General features: G+C 42.7%; 1 protein-coding gene across 3 annotated transcripts; it reads left to right on the top strand.

Annotated features, from left to right (window-relative positions):
* The first annotated feature begins 8,473 nt into the window (after window positions 1-8,473).
* icam3 (intercellular adhesion molecule 3) lies at window positions 8,474-20,294 on the top strand. 3 transcript variants are annotated; one of them, XM_068337323.1, is made up of 11 exons: window positions 8,474-8,603; window positions 9,553-9,828; window positions 9,916-10,239; window positions 10,393-10,614; window positions 11,264-11,491; window positions 11,604-11,867; window positions 14,423-14,683; window positions 14,781-14,942; window positions 17,706-17,924; window positions 18,032-18,274; window positions 19,104-20,294. In XM_068337323.1, the coding sequence occupies exons 1-11, from the start codon at window positions 8,546-8,548 to the stop codon at window positions 19,304-19,306; spliced, it is 2,460 nt and encodes an 819-aa protein (XP_068193424.1). In that variant the 5' UTR covers window positions 8,474-8,545; the 3' UTR covers window positions 19,307-20,294. The 3 variants fall into 3 exon arrangements, with proteins under 3 accessions (XP_068193424.1, XP_068193425.1, XP_068193426.1); XM_068337324.1 differs by lacking the exon at window positions 17,706-17,924; XM_068337325.1 differs by lacking the exon at window positions 8,474-8,603 and having other exon boundaries at window positions 9,612-9,809.
* The last annotated feature ends 684 nt before the right edge of the window (window positions 20,295-20,978 follow it).

The raw sequence follows: 20,978 nt of genomic DNA, 5'->3' as shown, positions 1-20,978 counted from the left end.
TGAATCGGCGACCCTCTGGCCCCCAGCGGACTGAGCTACTTGTGATGAAGTCGGGCCCCCCGTCCACTCGCGTCAGATCTGATCTACGTTTAGCCGCTAAACGTCTTTTGTCATCTGACACGAGATCCTTCCTCTGTCTTTTTTTAACGTGACCCCTTCCTCCACATTGTTCCGCTGCCGCGATGCTGGGGGGAAGTAGAGACACCTGGATGCAGCTCTTTTTCCCGCTGATATTGTCCCCCCATCCAGAGGAGCTCCAGCCCAGGAAGGCGATGATGGTGGCAGTAAGAAACTAGTCAGCGACGGGGCTCCACGCCCCTGTGGCCCCCTCGGAGCCCCTCCCTTCTGCTGAAGGGAACACGCAGAGATGTGTGGGATCACTCTCACAGGACGAACTTGAACCCTCTGACTTCCTGCCTGCTGATGAGGTCAGTGGTCTCAGTGGGAGCGTTTGTGAAATGCCTGCTCAATAACAGCCGACTGAGGCGGGGGGGGGGAAAGTGACGCGTGGAGGGGTAGAGGACAGGTTGGTGGTGGTGGTGGGGGGGGGTCGTCTACTGTGCCTCAGGCAGCTGGCAGAGCACAGCATGCGTTCGTGTTGTGGAGACGGACTCAGCTCTCTTGAAAAAAAAAAAAAGATATAAAAAGGGGGTGGGGGGGGTGTGAACGCTCCACAGCCAGGAAAATCTCACCAAATGGCTGAGAATGTTCCCATCTGACAAAACTCTCTGCTTTTTATTAATCGCAGATGCGCCGGTTTGTAATTGCTATTCAAGGCAGGGGTATTGACCCAAAACCAGATTTGATGTGTTCATCTGGAGCAGGACATCAACTCACAACGCCCCGGGGGGGGGGGGTCTCCGTTATGCCTGACAACACAAGCCCCAAACGAACCCAGAGGATTGTCTGTAGATGTCTGAGCTGCTGTGATTTTGCAGTCGTGTATTTTTACTCAGAACATGTACTTTTACTCAGAACCGGGCTCTGGTGGTCTTTGTCAAAGTCTTCCTGATTGAAGGGCAGGTTGTCTGCAGGCAGCTGTCTGCTCCCTAAACGCAGCACCGAGCTGCTGTGGAGCCAGCGAGGGGGGGGGGGGCACCTGGTGCACGTTGCCCGAGGTCAAGGGCCTATAGGTAGGGGATGTAGGAAGGAAGGGAGGGGCAGGATGGACCACGGTTCTCACAAAGCCATCTTGTTTGAGGCCGGGCTCAGATGGAGCAGCTCTGCTGCCAAGGGTCCAGCGCTCCACATCCTGCCCCCCAGTTTAAAACAAGATGTTTGAACAAAGAGCCATACAGGCCCGATGCACCACGACACACATACACACGCATGCACGCACGCACGCACACACACACACACACACGCACGCACGCACACACACACACACACACACACACACACACACACACACACAGAAAGAGTACTGTATTTACTATCTACCATCAGCTACTTTTCTTTACCACCCTCATTCAACTTGTAGTTTTTCTCAAGGGGTCACAATTTAATAGCCTGAATCTCATACAATGACATAATAGCTTCATTCTCTCCTCTCACACACAGCTACACACACAGCTACACACACAGCTACACACACACACACCACTGCATCATACATTAAATGCATTTCAAACTCAGGAAGTGATAGCAAATACCTTCCAGATGTCGAGATGCTGAACTCTCCAGTCTTACGAAATCTTGGAAGTGGGTGCCTTTCTCTTCTCTGGTGGACACACACACACTCACACACAACCACTCACACACACACACACACACTCACACACACACACACACACACACACACACACACACACACACACACACACACACACACACACACACACACACACACACACACACACACACACACACACACACACACACACACACAAGACCTTTCAAGCTCCTGCTGAGTATAGACAAAGAACTTAGCATCCTTTTCCTTTCACAAGGTAATTGCTGATCTGTCTTCTCTATGGGACTCACAAGACGCATGGGGTGTGGTGTGGTTACCATGGTTACACTTGATAAAAGAAGGTGTGCTTACAAACAGCACAACAAAGTCCTCAGCAGCTGTTTGGTGCAGTGGTGGTTCTGAATACGATTAGGTTTCACATCTCGGCATCCTGCAGTCGAGTGTTCGGTGTCGTGTGTTGATCCTGTCAGCCGTTTGTTTTTTCTTTCTCAATTTAGTTCAATTAGCTTGGAGCAAAAAAAAAAAAGAAAAAAAAAAGATCAATATCTACTCTTTAAGTGCTCGCTACCGTCTTCCCTCCTCGCCTCCTCGTGACCCCCACTAAATGATCTTGTTTCACGCTTTCAGATTTATGTTTCATAGACTGCTGCACGCTGTGCTGTACTAATCTGTGAGAAGTCGATCACCAGGAGCGTATCTGTTTCTAATGCTCCACAGCACGGCCATCAGTCCCTCAGGCCTGTTTTAAAATGGATAATGCAGATCTTTAAAGCCGGTGATGGGGCTGGTCTGCTTGTTGTAGGAACTGTTCTTTATCCACGGAAATTTGCAGAGGAATTCTGCGGCGATTGGACACTGGGATTCAAACCCGAGTCACACAGAACTGTTTCTGTTGTTCTGGCAACTTTAAACACAACAAGGACGGACTGTACCACATTTTCTAGCACAGCTGGGCCAAAAAGGACGAGAAGCAAAAACAACACAAACGTTTTAGCTGGTGAGTGGATGCACAGAGGCCATGGGTGAGCTCCAGACTCAAACCCAAAAAAGAGAGAGTGAACCACTGGAGGAGTCAGAAGGAGCCCCCGGGCCGTGGAGCTGTGTGAGAAAGAGTCCATGTGCAGCATGTTGGACACAGCCCAAAACAAACAAGTTAAATTTAAACCGCAGAAAGACAGCCAACCTCCATGTTTAGAGTTCTTACAAACAGAGGATTACTGTGTTACCATTTCAAAGGTCTGAAGAATTGTCACTTTTGTAGATTATCCCACCACAACACAACCAATAGTGTGTAGAAAATTCACACACTCTTGGCCATCGCACGACTGGATGACACGTCAGGGAGGCAGGTCGTGCAGTGAAGGAATAAATGTGACATCAATAATGAGTCACGGGTAGGATATTTGACAATTTTTAAGTTTTGCATTAATTTCCCTTTAAAAATGAAATACTGTTCATTTTTACTTAAAAAATGTTGTCAAAATATTTGTTTTTAACTATTTTAATAATGTAAAGAGTGACGTTTGGTGCAAAAGTTTCTATCATGTTGAGTTAAAGAGAATAAGTCCAATAACAATAAATTAATTTACTTTAATCATATACATATAAGCACCACACATAATTTAATGTACACACAATGTATACAATGTATACACATTGTATGAGTCAATGTATATACATTGACTCATACAATGTATACAATTTTATGTCAGTGTATACAATTGACTCTCATTAAATTAAATGTAATGAGATGTTTTATCATTGATCTTATGTATTGAAAATCTGAAAAACTTGAAAAAATACTTTTATGTCTAAGGTTTAATTACGTTTGTGAGTACATATTAATATATAAATATAAGGTCCATTTTAGATTGGACAAGAGCTCCCTGCTGTATTTTACAAAGACAACTGTTTAAATTGTGCAGTAAAACATTAATAATAATAATCCAACTGAAGCTGTATTTACACTTTAAGAACTAATCCAGTGATTTGCTCTAATGACAAAATTACCCCCAAAAAATGAATAAAAATAAAATTCTGTGCATATTGTATATGAGGGGATTGAATATACAGTACATCTAATGATTAGACATAAAAATGAAACCAAAGCTTGTATAATATTTACCTGAAATCATGAAACCTGAACTGAATCTCATTCCTCACTTCAACTGTTAAATTGCTTTAACGTTTAACTGTTTGAAAATTTCTCACTTTAACATCAGCACTTTGATTTTCATCAATTTATTCCATCACAAATATGTCAGAGCTCATGGTAGATGATCCATGCGTACCAAGCGATGATTAAGTCCCGTTAAGTTTGGAGTCACACTTTTAGCCCATACTGATTACAGCTGTGTTAGAGTTAGTTCGTGTCTTGCTGAGGTTTTTCCGTAACCAAATGGCATCCAGCTGCAGCTGCCCTCTCCTCCACCTTCACCAGCAGCCCTGTCTCCACTCCAGAACCCTCTGCTCAGCCAGAGGACATCAGATCAGTGTTGAGATTTGGGTCCAGGCGGATGGTGGCGTCTGATGACGCTCTGCTGCCATCTAGCGGTGACCGTCAGTAGAGCGGCGTTCTGGGAACAGTTTCTCTAAATTCTAAAGCAAAGTAAAACTGCATGATTTTTTAAAAGCCAGCTTAAAGAATATAGGTATTTTAAAGGTTCATATCAAAGTTTACGAGGTAGATCATTTGTATGATCACCTCATTAACTCCAACACACGAGGGAGCCAAATATCAGCAGCTTCCAGAAGTGGTTCCTATTGTGGAAAAACTGAACCCCTGAACAGAATAAAGAAGAATCAGATCAAATGCCTGCTTCCTCCTTCTTGAGAAAGAAACATTTAAACTTCACAAGCAGATGCTGGTGGACCGGCTCATGCACTGGAGATAAAGAAGAACATCTCACCGAAACAATCAATGTCTTAAAATACGAGAATCCCCATCATTCATTTGGAAGAATATTTAAGGATAATAATTTCCAACATGCATGATGTTATCATACACCATCTCATCAAGCTGTGTATGCTGCTCCTAAATCCTTTACTAACCATTTTAAGAACAGAACACATTACATCAATGCTGTTTTAAATACAAATGATCACATTTCAACATGTGTCTCTTATTCTGTCTCTGGAATAGAGGAAGCCCTTAAACATTCCCTTAAGGCTGTGATGTCAAGTTTTATGTTGTAAAGCACGGGTTCACTCCTGGGGGTGTTAAATTCGGATGTTTTCTCATAACGTTGTGCAACAAAACACTGTTTTATCTCCTTTATTGTGACAGTGAAATGATAGATCCTCTGACTCAGTACCACCAACTGGGAGCTTATAAGAGGGGGAACGAAAGACACAGAAGATGTTTTCTCCTCCGCTGTGACCCAGCTGGACATGAGTGAGGCAACAGAACAAACAATGTGATTACCGTGGCCACCAGGATCAACCTGCTTCGTTTCCATCTGAAAAGACGTGTTGCATGAAAAAGAAGACAGAGAAATGAGACGATGGGATGTTTAACAGGGGAAAGAATGACCAAATGCATCTAAATGCATTCTCTCCACACTGAAAGCAGGGGATGAATTGGTTTTGTTGGTCAGTAAAGGTGAGGGTTAAACAGCAGCTACTTCAAACAAACTGATTTACTGTATGTCATCAGGAACTGATGCAAATAAGAGACACGGCTTTATAGAGAAACAAATCCACTGCATGCTGCAAAAGCAGGACAGGAGGTCATCGGATAAGGAATAAGATCAGGAAAAGAGACTTCCAGTGTGTGGTGAACTTTGACTTTACCCCCCACCCCCACCAACCCAACACCAGCTTTGAGGGTGCTTCCTGCCTGTGTGAATGCCAAATGATTGTCTGTAATAAGCTGATATTTCCTGTTTGTTATCTGGTTCCTGCACACGTTATACGCACCCCTCTGATTAAATCAATTATTCAATCGTATCTCAGTTGAGGCTCAGGTGTGTTTTGGAAGATAAATGAGGAGAAAATTGCTAAATTATAATCAGGAATTTTGTTGCTACTTAGCGGTTAGCTTTTACATTGGAAGCATGGATCCAGGGATGTTGCTGCTCCTGTGTGAGTCAGTCAGCCTATTACTGTATTGTGATCTAGATTGAAGGGATTACCACATTCTTTGGGATTATTGATGCCTGGAGAATAAATCCAACTGATTTTGGAGAAGCTACAAAGCTTCCTGCCGTTCCACCAGCAGGCACAAGTTGTCATTTAGCCTGTTAATAAATTTAATAAGATATTTTATGGGTAACAGATTTACATCCATCCATTACCTGTAACTGCAAGGAAAGAATCTAATCCCTTGCAGGAGAATTAATTGCTAATCATACTGTGTGAGAGTTGAACTGAAATTAAGGGAAGGGTGCTGTGACAAACAAACAAATATAAAAAATTAAAAACCAATAGGATGTTAATACCAAGAGAAATTACTTTCCTTATAAAACAGTGAGTTAAATGTGGAATCCAGGCTCTAGTTTAGAAATTTCTTTGGGATTATGAACCCCAGCAGAATAAATTTAAACTGTAATGTTTGACTTTTTTTGACATACAGTGGTTTTAACAGAAAGTCAGATAAAATTTTGCCGTATACAAATTAAAATCTACTACCACCTATAATCCTGTATGTATTAGATAAAGACGTGGCTTGAATACGAGTGGACGCACAAGGAATCTGTGGACACAGAGGGATCTCTGTTAGACTGGTGCATGTTCTGTGATCACATTACAGTGAGCTGTGCTTCAGTGAGCACCGCTTATGTGAGCATCTCTCCTCTTATTCTCTGGTCAATCATTCTTTACAGAGGGAAACAGGGTGAGAAAATAAAGCATCTGGTCACCGAAGCTGATGTTTGTCTAAAAATACAAGGTCGCCCTATCGCCGCCGGTCACGAGTCTCAGGATGGCTGTGTTCTGTTTTTACACAAACAGTCACACTCACACACACACACACACACACACACACACACGCAGTCAAGTGTTTCCCTGGCCTTCTTGCTGGAATATTTTCACACCCATTTCCTTTTTGTCACAGGAAAAGATTATCAAAGTGGCATCTTTACCTCCTGGAACCTTTACGACAATGTATTTTGCTCCCACTCATTTTTTGGTGGGTCCAAACGCAGCATGTAGATAAATATCTGGTTTACTGTAAGTGATTTCAAAGCGTTTATAGGAAACTTTTAATTTTCTCTTTGTTCGTTTCACCTTTTGCCCCTTCACTTTCAGCTTTCTTTCTCCCCCCAGGGAACACCTGGGATTTTTAGGGTTGCCAGGAAGCACGGATGTCATGCCAAGAGATTAAAGCTTAGAATTTGGCACATCTTATTGAAATTCACCGGTCATCTTTTGTGTCATGTTTTGTTAAATATCCTGCAAACCAAGTGGAGACAAGTTTACATAATGGCTGTTTTGCTTTCTGTCTGCAGGGAGTATTTCAGTAACATGCCTGGAATCTCAATGCTTGTTTTCCCAAACGAAGCTCCCTGCTTGTCTTTCAGGGCCTCCCCTGCTTATCAACTGCTTTTATCCCCCCTGCCTCCATCTGATGGATCGCTGAAACAACCTTTGACACTAATGGATTAAATAAGTCTTGCTGTGTGCAGCTGTTTATTCTCAGCATCCTCATTGTGGTGATTTTAACTAGAAACACATTGTTCTGTTTTCTATTTAGCTTCTCTTGGTTCACAAGAGCTCAGGGAGGATGCAATTATGGTATGAGCTCTACACCCCCCCCCCCGGCGATATCTCTACTTCAGCTTCCAAGAATTGGAATTTGCGCTGGAGATACACTGCTCTTATTTAAACCTAAAGTGATTCAACATTCCATTAGTTCCTGATGAGGAGGCCTCCCCCATTTAAAAAAAAAATCATATCCCTCCTTTCTTTGAATACACCCTTCTTCTGAAATCTGTAACAAACCAAAAACAGGATGTGACTGCAATGTGGAAATTCCACACACCATGCTTGCTTTTTCCTGAAAGTGAAAGGGTCAGCATTAAAAACTAATGTTCTCAGGAAATAAGTCAATATGTTTATTGGATAGGAGTGTGATGTAATTATTTTTGAGAAGCTGTATCTGATTTCTGAACACATCAATTATTACATCAGTGATAAACTGACTGTGTCATATTAGTAACATACAGAGTTGCTGGGACTCAATTTTTAGGCACCAAAACTGACAACAACAAAAAAATTGGATGCAACATGTTCTTCATTTTCTTTCTTTCATTAAATTCTATTTTGGATTAATAGTCTGATATCTCGGGCCATATTTGCTCTTTGCTGCTCGTTTAAAGGTCTTTCATATTTACAGTTTAATATTTGTTAACGGCATGGTCAAAAACACACATATTTTCAGTTACAAGCAGATAAAACTGATACAGAAATATGCAAATGTATCTCAAATTCATACAACCAGGAAAAGAAACATTAAAACTTCAAAACAAAACTTTCAAAACAACAGTTATTGAGAATAAAGAGAATGTAGAGAGGCTTAACACGAACTTTCTCATGCATGTCTGCACAATATACCTTGTCTACATTTTTTCCCACTCATTTTTATTCTATAAATAAAAAACATTATTCATCAGAAACACGTCAGATTCCAATGGACCAGATATTAAATATATTCAACCAACAGTACCTATAAAAATCAGAGTAATGAGAGCGAGAAAGACAGAGGAGGAGGAGGGAGAAGGAGAGAGAGGGCACCATTGTGTTGGTTGTGCTCCTCTCTCTCTGTACTTCACTGGTGCGTTCGGACAGCGAAGCCTCAGAGGAGAAGCTGAGCGGAGCGGCTGGAAGCAACAAAGGAGACGTTGTTCCATTCAAATGAGTCGAAGCACAGCGTTTGTTTCTCTCTTCCTGGGATTCTTCCTCCTTGAGACAGGTGGGCATTTTCACTTTTCTGGTTGATTATTATGGTCTATAGGCTGTATATGTATAGAACATACACATTTGTTGCTTTATGTCACAGATGGGACAGTTATAGTCTCTGTTATAATGACAGTCCATAATGAAATACAGCAGCTTCTGCCTGATTACAGTATTTTCCACACTATAAGGTGCACCTAAAAGCCCTTAATATTCTCAAAAGCCGATGGTGCGCTTTGTAATCCAGTGTGCCTTATATATGAAAAAAGCTTTAAAATAGGCCATTCATTGAAGGTGCGCCTTATAGTCCAGTGCGCCTAATAGTGCGGAAAATATTGTACTCACAAGTAAAACTTGCAGTCCATTGGACTCAATTGCAGGACTCTGTTTCTACCACAAGAGGGCAGCATGTTGAGGATGTTACCGTTGACAGGACAGAGTTTAGGCACTAAACAGTAGTAAGAGTCCTCAAAGACCATTTTCTACGAATTTTATGACAATCAAACAACAGCATTTGAAAATATTTTGTGGAGTTTGAGGTGAGACTGCTAAAATAATATGGTTTAAGAATAAACATGGAATTCTTAAAGACCTGGTTAATCTAATCATGTTTTTGCTGAATTCCACACATACCTTTAAACATCTATTTGTTTTAGTAGTTTTTGCAGCTTTTGCAGTATTTTTTGAAAGAAGCAACCTGATCAAAGATGGCACTAAAACATATGGCCAAATATATTACCGTATTCTGACAGATAAAATGCTTTTGTTTCATATTCAAAGCTATTTGTTGTTATGTTATGCTAAAAAAGAATGCATATAGAAAGATGGTGGGAAATAGACGTGAAGACAGTCAGCTGTCTTTAGTGTGATTAAATTTCATGTGTATTTTTGTCAGTGTGATTCTAACGTGAATGCTCAAAAACAAAAACGCTGACAACACATGGAACTGCACTGCCATACTACAGGTGTGTGTGCCTCCTGTCCCATTGAGTTGAGCTCCCAAAGAGTGGTGGTGAGACATGGAGACCCTGTGTCGGTCAACTGCAGCACCTCAGAAAGCGAGTTTCAAGGAATCGGCTGGGAGGCGACACAAGGAGGCACAGGTCTGAGACGGGTTAGCCATTTGACCTGGACGGTGGAAAGCCTGACAGACTGGGACACGTCTCCCTTATGCTACTTCAACCCGGCTCCAACCAGTGGGCTCGAGCAGTGCTCAAAAACGGTAGACGTTGTAGTTTACTGTAAGTCTGACTTCCTTTTGCACTGGGCAGAATGGATTGAAAGCATGTCTGATGTCTAATGTCCAACAACTTTTACTTCCTTTCCAGCATTCCCAGACACCCTCAGCATGTCCATCAATGACTCCGATGGAATCATGGAGGAAAATCGGGAATATGACTTGACGTGTGGAGTGAAAAACGTGGCCCCTATTCGGCTCCTCACCTTAACATGGTACATTGGAGGTGCCCAGTATGAAACTAAGAGTGTCCAAAGGCCCTCTGGGAACAAGCCAGAGGATCTGTTTCGTAATCTCACCTTTATAGCAGATAGATCTTATGACGGAATCACCATAAGATGTGAGGCACATTTGTTCCTGGGGGTTGAAGGGCCACAACTTGTAAACTCAGTAGAGCATCTTATTACAGTTTACTGTAAGTATATCACTTGTACTCACCTTTTGAAAATTCCATTCATGTGTTTAGATTTTTTAGGTCATCTGAAATAAAGACGTTTTATTACCTGCGATAATTTTATCAAAGTGGCATAAAATACTTAAAGTTGTGAATGTGTTTCCTTCTGATTAGATGGACCAAATGTTGAATGTGCTGCTTCTGAATTACTGGAAGGAGAAACTTTGGAGATGCATTGCTCTGTGACAGGAAATCCCACCCCGTTTGTCAGATGGATGAAGGATGGACAGCCCACAGACCCGACCGCCCCACTGAGCAGGACCGACACAGGCCTGTACACCATTACAGCAGAGGGCTTTTCCTTTAATGAAAGGGAGTTCTGGATTGAAGTATCCTGTGAGTCTCGCATCCGGTCAGGAATACAATCAAGGACATTATTATTATATATACACACTATATACACTATATGTATATATACACACTACATATATATACTCTCTCTCTCTCTCTCTCTCCCTCCCTCCCTCTCTCTCTCTCTCTCTCGCTATATATATATATATATATATATAGACACACACACACACACACACATACATTCCATGACAACCACATAGAGGTCCATTGGAGTAGACAGTGGGGTGCTATGATGGGTACATGGTGGAAGAATTACTGAAATCTTTCCTTATAAATGAAAAAGTGACTTCATTTATAAAATATCCAAGATTAAAAAAACAACAACAAAATAACAGTATAAAAGGTTAATTTTCAAACTCCTTCCTTTGCTGTCGCAGGTGCGAAACTAATTTAAAATACAAAATTCAAAATGATTTATTATACAGAATGTGTCAAATGAATTGTTATTACCAATTTGTCTGTGTAGGTATTTAACAGTTGAAATAGCTGAGATGTAATAATGTGTGTTTTATAGTTTCATTTGTAAAAAAGAACAATTTTAAAGACACATGAGTATATATATCAACCTGATTAAAGTACCAGCTAGGTGGCGTGAAGTAACTCCACCCCAATTTTGTCTCCATTTTTTCAGATGGACCAGAGCTGTGGTGTCCGCACAGGTACACTGCACCAGAATTCAGTCTTAACAGTCTCGCCTGCACTGCTGAGGGTAACCCCCAACCTGAAGTCATCTGGTATAAAGATGGCAAGGAGGTGATACTGCCAGAGAACCTGACTAGAAACGATGCTGGGAAATATTTTATCACTGCTTCAAACACATTGTCAGCTGTAAACGTGACATATGAGGTTATTATCACATGTAAGTCAACTTGAGGAAAATCCTGAACAGGAAGTCAGCCATTTGTCATTCTTTGTTACACCGTCATGTGTTCTTTCTGTCTGATTTCCACCCCTTACACTGCTCTCTCCAGATCCACCATCCCAGATAGAGGAACTTGAAGACTCTGAAGTAGACGCTGGTTCTGCCGTGGTGCTGACGTGCTCCTCCACGGGCAACCCACAACCAACGTATTTCTGGAAGTATTACCCGACAGACAACGTGGCAGAAGAAAATGAAGATGGAGTGTCTCGTCTGATCATTTCCAACGCTACAGTTCAGAACATGGGAACCTACATGTGTCACGCCTGGAATGAACTAGGAAATGTCTCTAAGACGGCCACAATCACTGTAAATGGTGAGTCATTGTAAAAGGCTGTCAGTACATTGAAAATTGTTCCATGACAAAATCTGTCATGTTGAGGAGAGACAGATTTTTGTGGAGCTATTGGGAGCTAGTGGAACGGGTTTATTGATGCTGGGGACAACTGGACAGGCTTGACTTTCTTCAACTGTAGCAAAATTGAAGCAATTGTTAAGTCTTCTCTTCCTTTGGGCGTGTCCCGTTTAGGGGTCTCCACAGCATGTGATCCTTTTCCACATCAGCCTGTCTTCTCCATCCTCCTCTCCTCTCTAACACCAACTGCCCTCATGTCTTCCTCACTCTACCTGTCCACCTTGTCTTTGGTCTTCCTCTTGTCCTCTTGCCCTTAATGATCAGCCAAATAAGAACAAGAATGTTGTTCTATCATTAACATACTATTTCTAGTGGACGACTCATGAAATCAATCTTAAATGTAATTTTAAATTGGGAGATTAAATTATGAAAGTTTTGTGGAAAAAAAACAACTACTGAGACACCTGGCTCTTAGACCTCCAGGAACATTCAAGACATCCAGTTCTCAACTCTTGGACGTTGATTTGGAGAATTTCTGAGAAGGTTCTACTGGATTCTCTTAATCTCTGGCCCAGTTTAATCCCAGAGGTGTGTGATGAGGTTGAGGTTCTGTCCAGGCCGGTCCGGTCGGTAAGGACCCATCGGTGTGCTCTGAGGTAGTCACGACGGGACCGGACCTCACCCAAACCTCAGGGCTGTCCTCAGCGTGAAGGTATGCAGCTCCTTCACGTGAACGGATGGACCGTACCATTATCCCTCCTCCACGGTCAGGGGGGTGGCCGAACACGTCTGTTAGGTGGTGTGTGTGTCCAGGGGGGCAGAGAAGATTACTGACGGGGTATCAACTCCTCTCTTTATGCGCCTTGTTACTTTTTTATTTATTGATCAAAAGGGTACAAAGAGCCATAAATCGTTCCATCTGTCTTCAGACCAACATTCGCCACCACTTGTACCATTTATAGCCTCGGTGGGTGTGAAGCCTGCCCTCCGTGGGGGAGGGCTGAGTCTCGGTTTCCTCCCCGGTGATGCGGAGCGGAGCGGCCGGGAGTCGGACGGGCAGTGAACGCAGCTTAGCTTAGCCCCGCTAGCGTCCAACTAAAGTCCCGCTTTCCCGTCCCTTTGGGCTGGGGAGGGGCTCGGAGGAGCAGAACAGAGCCGGCGGCTGTTGGTTCAAACCCCGAAGTCTTCATTCGATGGAGGAGTTCAAGTGTTTTCACCTCCTTTCCGTCCTCCTCTCCCTGGAGCTGCTGGCGCTGCCTAACGGGACTCTGTCGAGTAAGAGCCGCTTTCAGCCGGGCTTCAAGGGGCTCCGCTGGGTACAGGACTGGGTCTACTGGTTCACAGACTGGGTCTACTGGTTCACAGACTGGGTCTACTGGTTCACAGACTGGGTCTACTGGTTCACAGACTGGGTCTACTGGTTCACAGACTGGGTTCTACTGGTTCACAGACTGGGTCTACTGGTTCACAGACTGGGTTCTACTGGTTAAAGGACTGGGTTCACAGACTGGGTCTACTGGTTCACAGACTGGGTTCTATTGGTTAAAGGACTGGGTTCACAGACTGGGTTCTACTGGTTAACATACTGGGTTCTACTGGTTAACATACTGGGTTCTACTGGTTAACATACTGAGTTCTACTGATTCACAGACTGGGTTCTACTGGTTAACATACCGGGTTCTACTGACTATGTAGATGCCGATAGAGCAGCAGTAACTCAGACATTAGACTGACTCCAAAAGTTGAATTTTTTGTGCTAGTTGGTGTAAAATCGCTGATATCTGTTGTTGTCAGGAAGTTTTCTTTATCTGACTTTTTATAGACAATCTAATGTCTAATGGCTCCTGTCACATACTGTAAATGAATAGTTCTCTAAATACAACGGAGTCTTCATAGTTTGGTTGAATTGGACTAACATGGGGGACTGGTTGGTTGAGTTGGACTAACATGACGGACTGGTTGGTTGAGTTGGATTAACATGGGGGACTGGTTGGTTGAGTTGGACTAACATGGGGGACTGGTTGGTTGAGTTGGACTAACATGGGGGACTGGTTGGTTGAGTTGGACTAACATGGGGGACTGGTTGGTTGAGTTGGACTAACATGACGGACTGGTTGGTTGAGTTGGATTAACATGGGGGACTGGTTGGTTGAGTTGGACTAACATGGGGGACTGGTTGGTTGAGTTGGACTAACTAGGGGAACTGGTTGGTTAAGTTGGACTAACATGTGGGAGTGTTTGGTTGAGTTGGACTAATATGGGGAAGTGGTTGGTTAAGTTGGCCTAATATGGGGGACTATTTTGTTAAGCTGGAGGTCCAGGACAAAGATTAGTGAGCAGCGAGTGCAGACTTTCCTGAGGGAGGGGTATGTCCTTCCTGATTCGTTCCTTGTTACTTCCTGAGACACAGTGTTTCACCACCATGCTGGATGTGGACCTGTTATGTTAACATAACGGATGTGTGTGGATGACGTGGACTGGAATAACATTTCCCTCACCCACTCTTTGTTCCACAGCTGCCAATCTGGAATGCCCTCTTGAAATGTCTCCAGACAGGATGGTGGTAGAGTACCAGAGCACTGTGCAGGCTGCAGTATGCGTGTCCCAACTGGTGGACTCCAGATTTGTCGTACAGTGGGAGGTTCAATACGGACACGGAACCAACGGATCCCTGTGGAAAGTGGACACCCAGAGGGACTGGGACCCGAGGCCTGTGTGCACTGCAACTTTGAATGGAGTGGGAATATGCCAGAAACATTTGAACTTCACACTCTACAGTACGTATGAATTTCTTCCGTATCTTCACAGCGACTCAGGTGAATCTCGTGTCTGATGGATTTTATTTATTATTATCCACTAAACTCGTGTCCCCAGAAAGCCCAGACAGTGTGTCCATCCAGCTTGTGGGTTCATCAAACACTGTGACAGAGGAGAGGGAGTTCCACCTGCGGTGTGATGTCACAAATGTTGCTCCTACACAAAATCTGGCTGTGTTGTGGTACCGTGGAAACAACACCTTCCATCCACAAATCACAGGTGAGGAATCGTTGTTTCCTCGTTTTCTCTGTATTATGTTTGTCTAGAAAGAACTTACATGTGCTAATAATCTAATAACAGTACAAATCCGAACAGCTTCAACAGAATGCTCTTAGTGAGAGAAAGTATTTTGTCCTTTCATATGAACTATTATTGAATATTAATTCTAAGGTAGTTGTTTGTGATCAAGGAGTCAAATTATGAGGGTCAATCTTGTCGCAATGGCTTTTAGATGTGATGACATCATGGGAAAGGGCCCTGTTTGTACTGTCTAGTTGATTTTTCTCATTTAAAAGCCATCATTGTTATTACAAAATTGATTTCTGTAGTACAGTGTGCTGTTATTTCTATTTCACACCAAATCAAATTAAAATAGTTTCTAATTGTATATTTTTGAAGTAACAGACTCCTGATCATGTAGACGAGAAATTCATGGCATTATTATGTAAAATTAATAAAAGTTTTTTTTTTAAAAAGCCTTGGGCACACTAGAGCTCTACAACCAATTTCAGTTTATTTAGGAGAAAGAGTCCAAAAATGTGTTTACATTTCAAATGAAGAGAAGAGTTTATGTTGAGGAGCTGAGAGAAATACAGACTCTGGAGTAAAGAAGATTCATCCTTGACTCTTGTCATCTTTATCGCTGAATGTTAACAAGGAATACGTGAAGTTTAACGTTTAAGCTTAACGTCAGACGAGTAATTGTCATTAGCCATAATAAACATCTCAAACATCTGCAAGAGCAAAAAAATGATGAACTTGCTGAGGTCACTGAACTGGAGGCAGGCTCTGCAGAAATCACATGAACTCCTGAGGTTCTACTTGGTTGACCCTTCTCTACATCAGTAAGACCATCTCTCATCTTTGTCACATCTGGTGAAAGCATCAAACTATTACCCAGTCAGTTTCTTACTTGGGTTCCATTTAAAATAAGCTGTGATAAGTATCTGTAGGAGTACGTAGGACTGTAGTACTGGTGAGCAGCTGCTGGTCTTTGCCACCTCCAGTGAGAATGGCTTTGAGAGTGAACTGGGGAAAGGTAGTCCCTCCTTGGGGAACGAGAAACAATCTAAAGCCAAATAACCAGACATTCAGATTTCTCTCTCACAACATAGAAGTACGGACAAATGTACGCCCTCAATCCAAACATCCCTAAGCTCTAGATAAGCAAGGTTACCAACACTAAATCGATCTAATTCTTGCACACCATTGATATCTGCTGAGCACCAACTTTTGAATAATTGGAGCATGTGCTTCAGCGACACTCAACCAATACCGCAGCTTTTAGTGCCTAAAACCAAAACCTGCTAAAACAGTTTCCATACCCCGTCTTCTTGTACACCAGTTTGCTGTGCCCTTGTCTGGTCTAGGTCATCATATGTGTGCAGGATGACACATGAATGTCAGGCTAAACACAACCATTATTCACGGGACAGCCACTCCCCTCAACCAACGACGTTGTGATCTGTAGTGAGAGCAGGGAACAGGTAGAGGAGAAGCTAGAGAGGTGGAGGTTTGTCCTAGAAAGGAGAGGAATGAAGGTTAGCCGCAGTAAGACAGAGTACATATGTGTGAATGAGAGGGACCCAAGTAAAGAGTGAGGTTAGAGGGAGAAGAGATCAAGAAGGTGGAGGATTTTAAGTACTTAGGGTCCACAGTCCAGAGCAATGGAGAGTGTGGAAAAGAGGTGAAGAAGAGTGTCCAGGCAGGATGGAACGGGTGGAGGAAAGTGTCAGGTGTGATGTGTGATAGAAGAGTTTCAGCTAAAATGAAAGGAAAGGTGTACAAAACTGTGGTGAGACCAGCGATGTTGTTTGGTCTAGAGACAGTGTCACTGAGGAAAAGACAGGAGACAGAGCTGGAGGTAGCAGAGATGAAGATGCTGAGGTTCTCTTTGGGAGTGACCAGGAAGGATAGGATCAGGAATGAGTACATCAGAGGGACAGCACATGTTAGAGGTTTTGGAGATAAAGTCAGAGAGACCAGGCTGAGATGGTTTGGACATGTCCTGAGGAGAGATAGTGAATATATTGGTAGAAGAACGTTGAGTTTTGAACTGCCAGTCAGGAGGCCTAAAGGAAGACCAAAGAGGAGGTTTATGGATGTAGTGAAAGAGGACATGAAGGTAGTTGGTGTGAGAGAAGAGAATGTAGAAGACAGGGTTAGATGGAAACAATTGATTCGCTGTGGCGACCCCTGAAGGGAAAAGACAAAAGGAGAAGAAGAAGCCACTCTCCCCATGAACCCACTTCACAGCCACGCTACACCTAATGATGAAGTGCACTCAGAGGATGCTGCAAAGTGTCAACATATTCCCACCAGCAACCAATGCACACTAGTTTCTTCAATCTATCCCATATAGACAGTCAATATGGAAGAAAACCACCACTACCAGGTTGACCACATACCGAATGAAGCTCACCTAATCTGCTTAGAAAAAAAGAGTTAAATATCTGGTGTCAGACCCCACTCAACAGACATCTTCTGTTTTCGACTGAAGAAGACTATGGTCAACCCTCAACAGATTCAGGACTTGATTCCTGCTTGAGCATTCTGCAGAGAGGAGCAGACAATAGAACATATAATGGAAGTCGACTCCACCAACGACTAAGAGGAGGATTCACCGTCCTCCACACCACAAACCACCAGGCAACTGAACTTGGTTTCAGGCCTTTGCATTTGTAAATGAAAACATGTTCAGTTTCTGGTCCAGCATCTGAAAGAAAAGGTCTTTTTAAAAATCGTTTCTCTTTTGTCCGTCAGGCTCAATGCGAGCGACTGGATGCCTGCCTGAGAACGACTCGGACTGTGACGTCAATGCGGTCCGATCCCCGCTGAACGTGTCGTCTACCATTAGCGTCATTCTGAACAGGGAGCACAACAACACAGAGTTCCGATGTGAGGCTGTGTTGGACCTTGGAGATGAGGGCCCACAGCCTCCTCCAAGAACCATGTCCAGTCCACTCAACGTCATTGTCTTCTGTGAGACATTTACATTTGCTGCTTATTGGTCGCAATAACGACATTTGTGTTACAATAACAGATTGGGCTCACAGTTTCTCTGTGCTCTTGCCTTCATTTCTCAACAGATAAACCCATGATTAATACCACAAAGCTTCCGAAGATCGTCCCAGTGTTCAGAGGGTATCCCGAGGATCTTGTTTGTGAAGCTGATGGTCACCCACCTCCAACAATCCAGTGGCTCTACAGCTCAGACAAGGTGCCCCGTGTGTCAGGAAACATGCTGACCATTTCTGAAGCAGGCATCTACAACTGCAGTGCCACCAATGAGGTTGATTCAGTCTACCATCAAGTCGAAGTGATTCTGAAAGGTGATAATTCTCTTCAATCCAAATACTGTTGCACAGCTCCTCCCATATACAGGCTAAATTATGAATTTATGTTGCTTCATTTTGTGTTTAACTTTGAATTTAGGCTCAAAGTTTGATTCCTGAAACTGAAATGTGTGACTGAACTTGTGTCAAAAGTTTTTCTACCACAAACATTAAAAGCCAAGCCAATGTGTAACAAAACACTAAAATAACGTTTCATTGCCTGCACTGAGCATCTAAAGTGGAATGAAGAGTGAGCAGTTGTGACGAGATCCTCGAGGAGCGTTCTGTACTAGAAGAACGGACATGGGACCACATATTTTTATATTTTTTCATTCTCCATGTGCAGTATAAAGTAATCCCTTGCTTATTCACGCTTTAAGATGCACGGCTACACTACATAGTGGATTTTGAGGAGATAGTCATGTGATACCCTACGTGCATTTTATTTGGCTGACAGCATCTGGAAGACTCATTAAACGCAGCGCACTTCTGTATTAAAGTATTAAAGTTTTATTACTGTATTAAAGAAAAACTTTTCTCTATAAAGATATAAAGTTATATAAAGTGGTTTAATATCAGTATGGGGAAGGTTCATAAACTTTAAATTACCGTAAATAATAAAATAGTTTGCCGCTATTTTGCCGATTTTTTTTTTCGCGAGTGGTCCTGGAATGCATTAACCACGAGTAACAAGGGATCACTGAATGACATGTCTTCATGAGCTGGCCATTGAGCTTTTATTTTTCATTTTTAACCTCTTTGTGTGGATGAACAGTGTCCGTTACACATCATGCATTAATACTCGTCCTGTTTGGTGTCTTTGCAGAGGACTACCTTCCCCTCATCGCTGGATTTGTGGCTGTCACAGTCGTCGCCATCTCCGTGATCTTCCTTTTCATCTACTCTATTTATTACAAGAACACTAGGATGCGCCGCTACAGTCTGAAAAACCCTAAACTGAGCACCCACAATGGAAACGTGGCTCATAACGGGTGGGACTCGCAGTTTCCAATGACTAAACTGTCTTAGCAGTGCATCTGTTGACTCCCCAGGATGGATTGCTGACCACTCTGAATGACGTGCATCTCTGCCCGAATAGGTTACACACACACACACACACACACACACACACACACACACACACACACACACACACACACACACACACACACACACACACACACACACACACACACACACACACACACACACACACACACACACACACACACACACACACACACACATTAGTATTTTACCCTCTGTGGAGTAATCAGATTAAAACATGGCAACCTTTGGCTTGAGATGCACAGTTTTATATTTACTACTGGATTTGATTTTCACTGGACAGGAAAATGAAGGACTCGATGTGCTTTTATGTGCAATAAAGTTGTTTTTTGTTGACTTTGAATTTAATGTTTTGAATTGTGCCCTGTACCCATAGAACCTCAGTTCTCTGTATGTAATCGTTTAACACAGGGATTCTGGTTCCACCAGGCATGTAGGATGAAGTGACCCTGAGTCTTCTGTGGTTTGAACAGTCAGACTAACAGGAAATGCAGCAGTACTTTTTATTGCATATTGGGTTCCAAAGGCGTGGCAATGAATTTGTGAGCAAAGAGAAAAGTGCTGCTCTGTTTGTGAGCACTTTTTCTTCATTTGTCATTCTATTATTCATTCACTATTCTCTATTAGCCACCACTTATTACAGTGTTTTGCCTTCTCTGTACCATTCTGTGCCAAGCTCTGACATGATGGAACAAATTGTCTTGCTCCATTTTTTTTTAAATGAATGACTGCTTCAAATCTGTATATTCTGGATACTATTTTCTATGAATAAAATATATTTATTTAAGAGGAAATGTAAAGATGGAACTGTGGTTTTAAAAATGACTTGCAGATGAAAATGTGCTCAAGTTGTACCTGAAGAAAGAGGAAGATATATCACATTTGTGAATAGCTGTCAATACTTGTTTGGAATAAAAATGTATTTTAATATTAAAACATGTAATGTTAATGCTAGGTGTTAGTTTGTTTTTAATGCATCTTATTCCTCATATTCCATTTAGTTTATGACGTCTCCATAGAACCTGTGTCTGCTCAACCCTAACCCTAAAGCTGTGGCTTCTTTTGTTACCTGCTCACTCATTTCTGCATCACATGATTGTACCTGCTGTTCTCTCCCTGACCAGGAGATGGTGTGTGTGATCAGTGGGATGAGTGTTGTGGCCTGCTGTGGGTGTGTCAGAGGAACTGATCTGTACATTTACAGATGTATGTAGAGATCAGTGGTCAGAGGACATCTTTATCTGTGATGTGCCTCAGAAACGTTGAGAGTTCCATCATAAACTCTTAGAACTGACAGAAAAAAGCAACAGCAAAATGATAGTTTGACCCCAGTGTGACTCCTCCAGGAAAACGTACCCATGGAATTTATAATCACCAATATTAGTTTCATTTTGATTTGACTATTCCAGAGGTCCCTCGATGCGCTGGCAACGTGTCCTAAGCATCTCCCCACCTCTTGCCCATAAGTCCGTTGGGATAGACTCCAGCAAACCCCTGTGACCTGCAAAAGCAGAGGAAGCGGCATGGAAAATGAATGAAGGAAATACAGTATGTCACTGATGGGTCTTTTCAGGATGTGGATAAGAAAGTTTTATAGTCAAATGGAAATGAGAAGCGCAATCATGTGACTGTC

Source organism: Antennarius striatus, chromosome 16 (genome assembly GCF_040054535.1).
Source record: "Antennarius striatus isolate MH-2024 chromosome 16, ASM4005453v1, whole genome shotgun sequence".
Taxonomy (NCBI): domain Eukaryota; kingdom Metazoa; phylum Chordata; class Actinopteri; order Lophiiformes; family Antennariidae; genus Antennarius; species Antennarius striatus.
This window is presented reverse-complemented; position numbering and strand designations above follow the sequence as displayed.

Bases quoted from the DNA above. Each gene is read 5' to 3' on its own strand.
- icam3 (XM_068337323.1), top strand. From the start codon at position 8,546: ATGAGTCGAAGCACAGCGTTTGTTTCTCTCTTCCTGGGATTCTTCCTC. The intron at 10,615-11,263 runs GTGAGTCTCGCA...CCATTTTTTCAG, and splicing joins GTTCTGGATTGAAGTATCCT to ATGGACCAGAGCTGTGGTGT. The intron at 14,684-14,780 runs GTACGTATGAAT...TCGTGTCCCCAG, and splicing joins TTTGAACTTCACACTCTACA to AAAGCCCAGACAGTGTGTCC.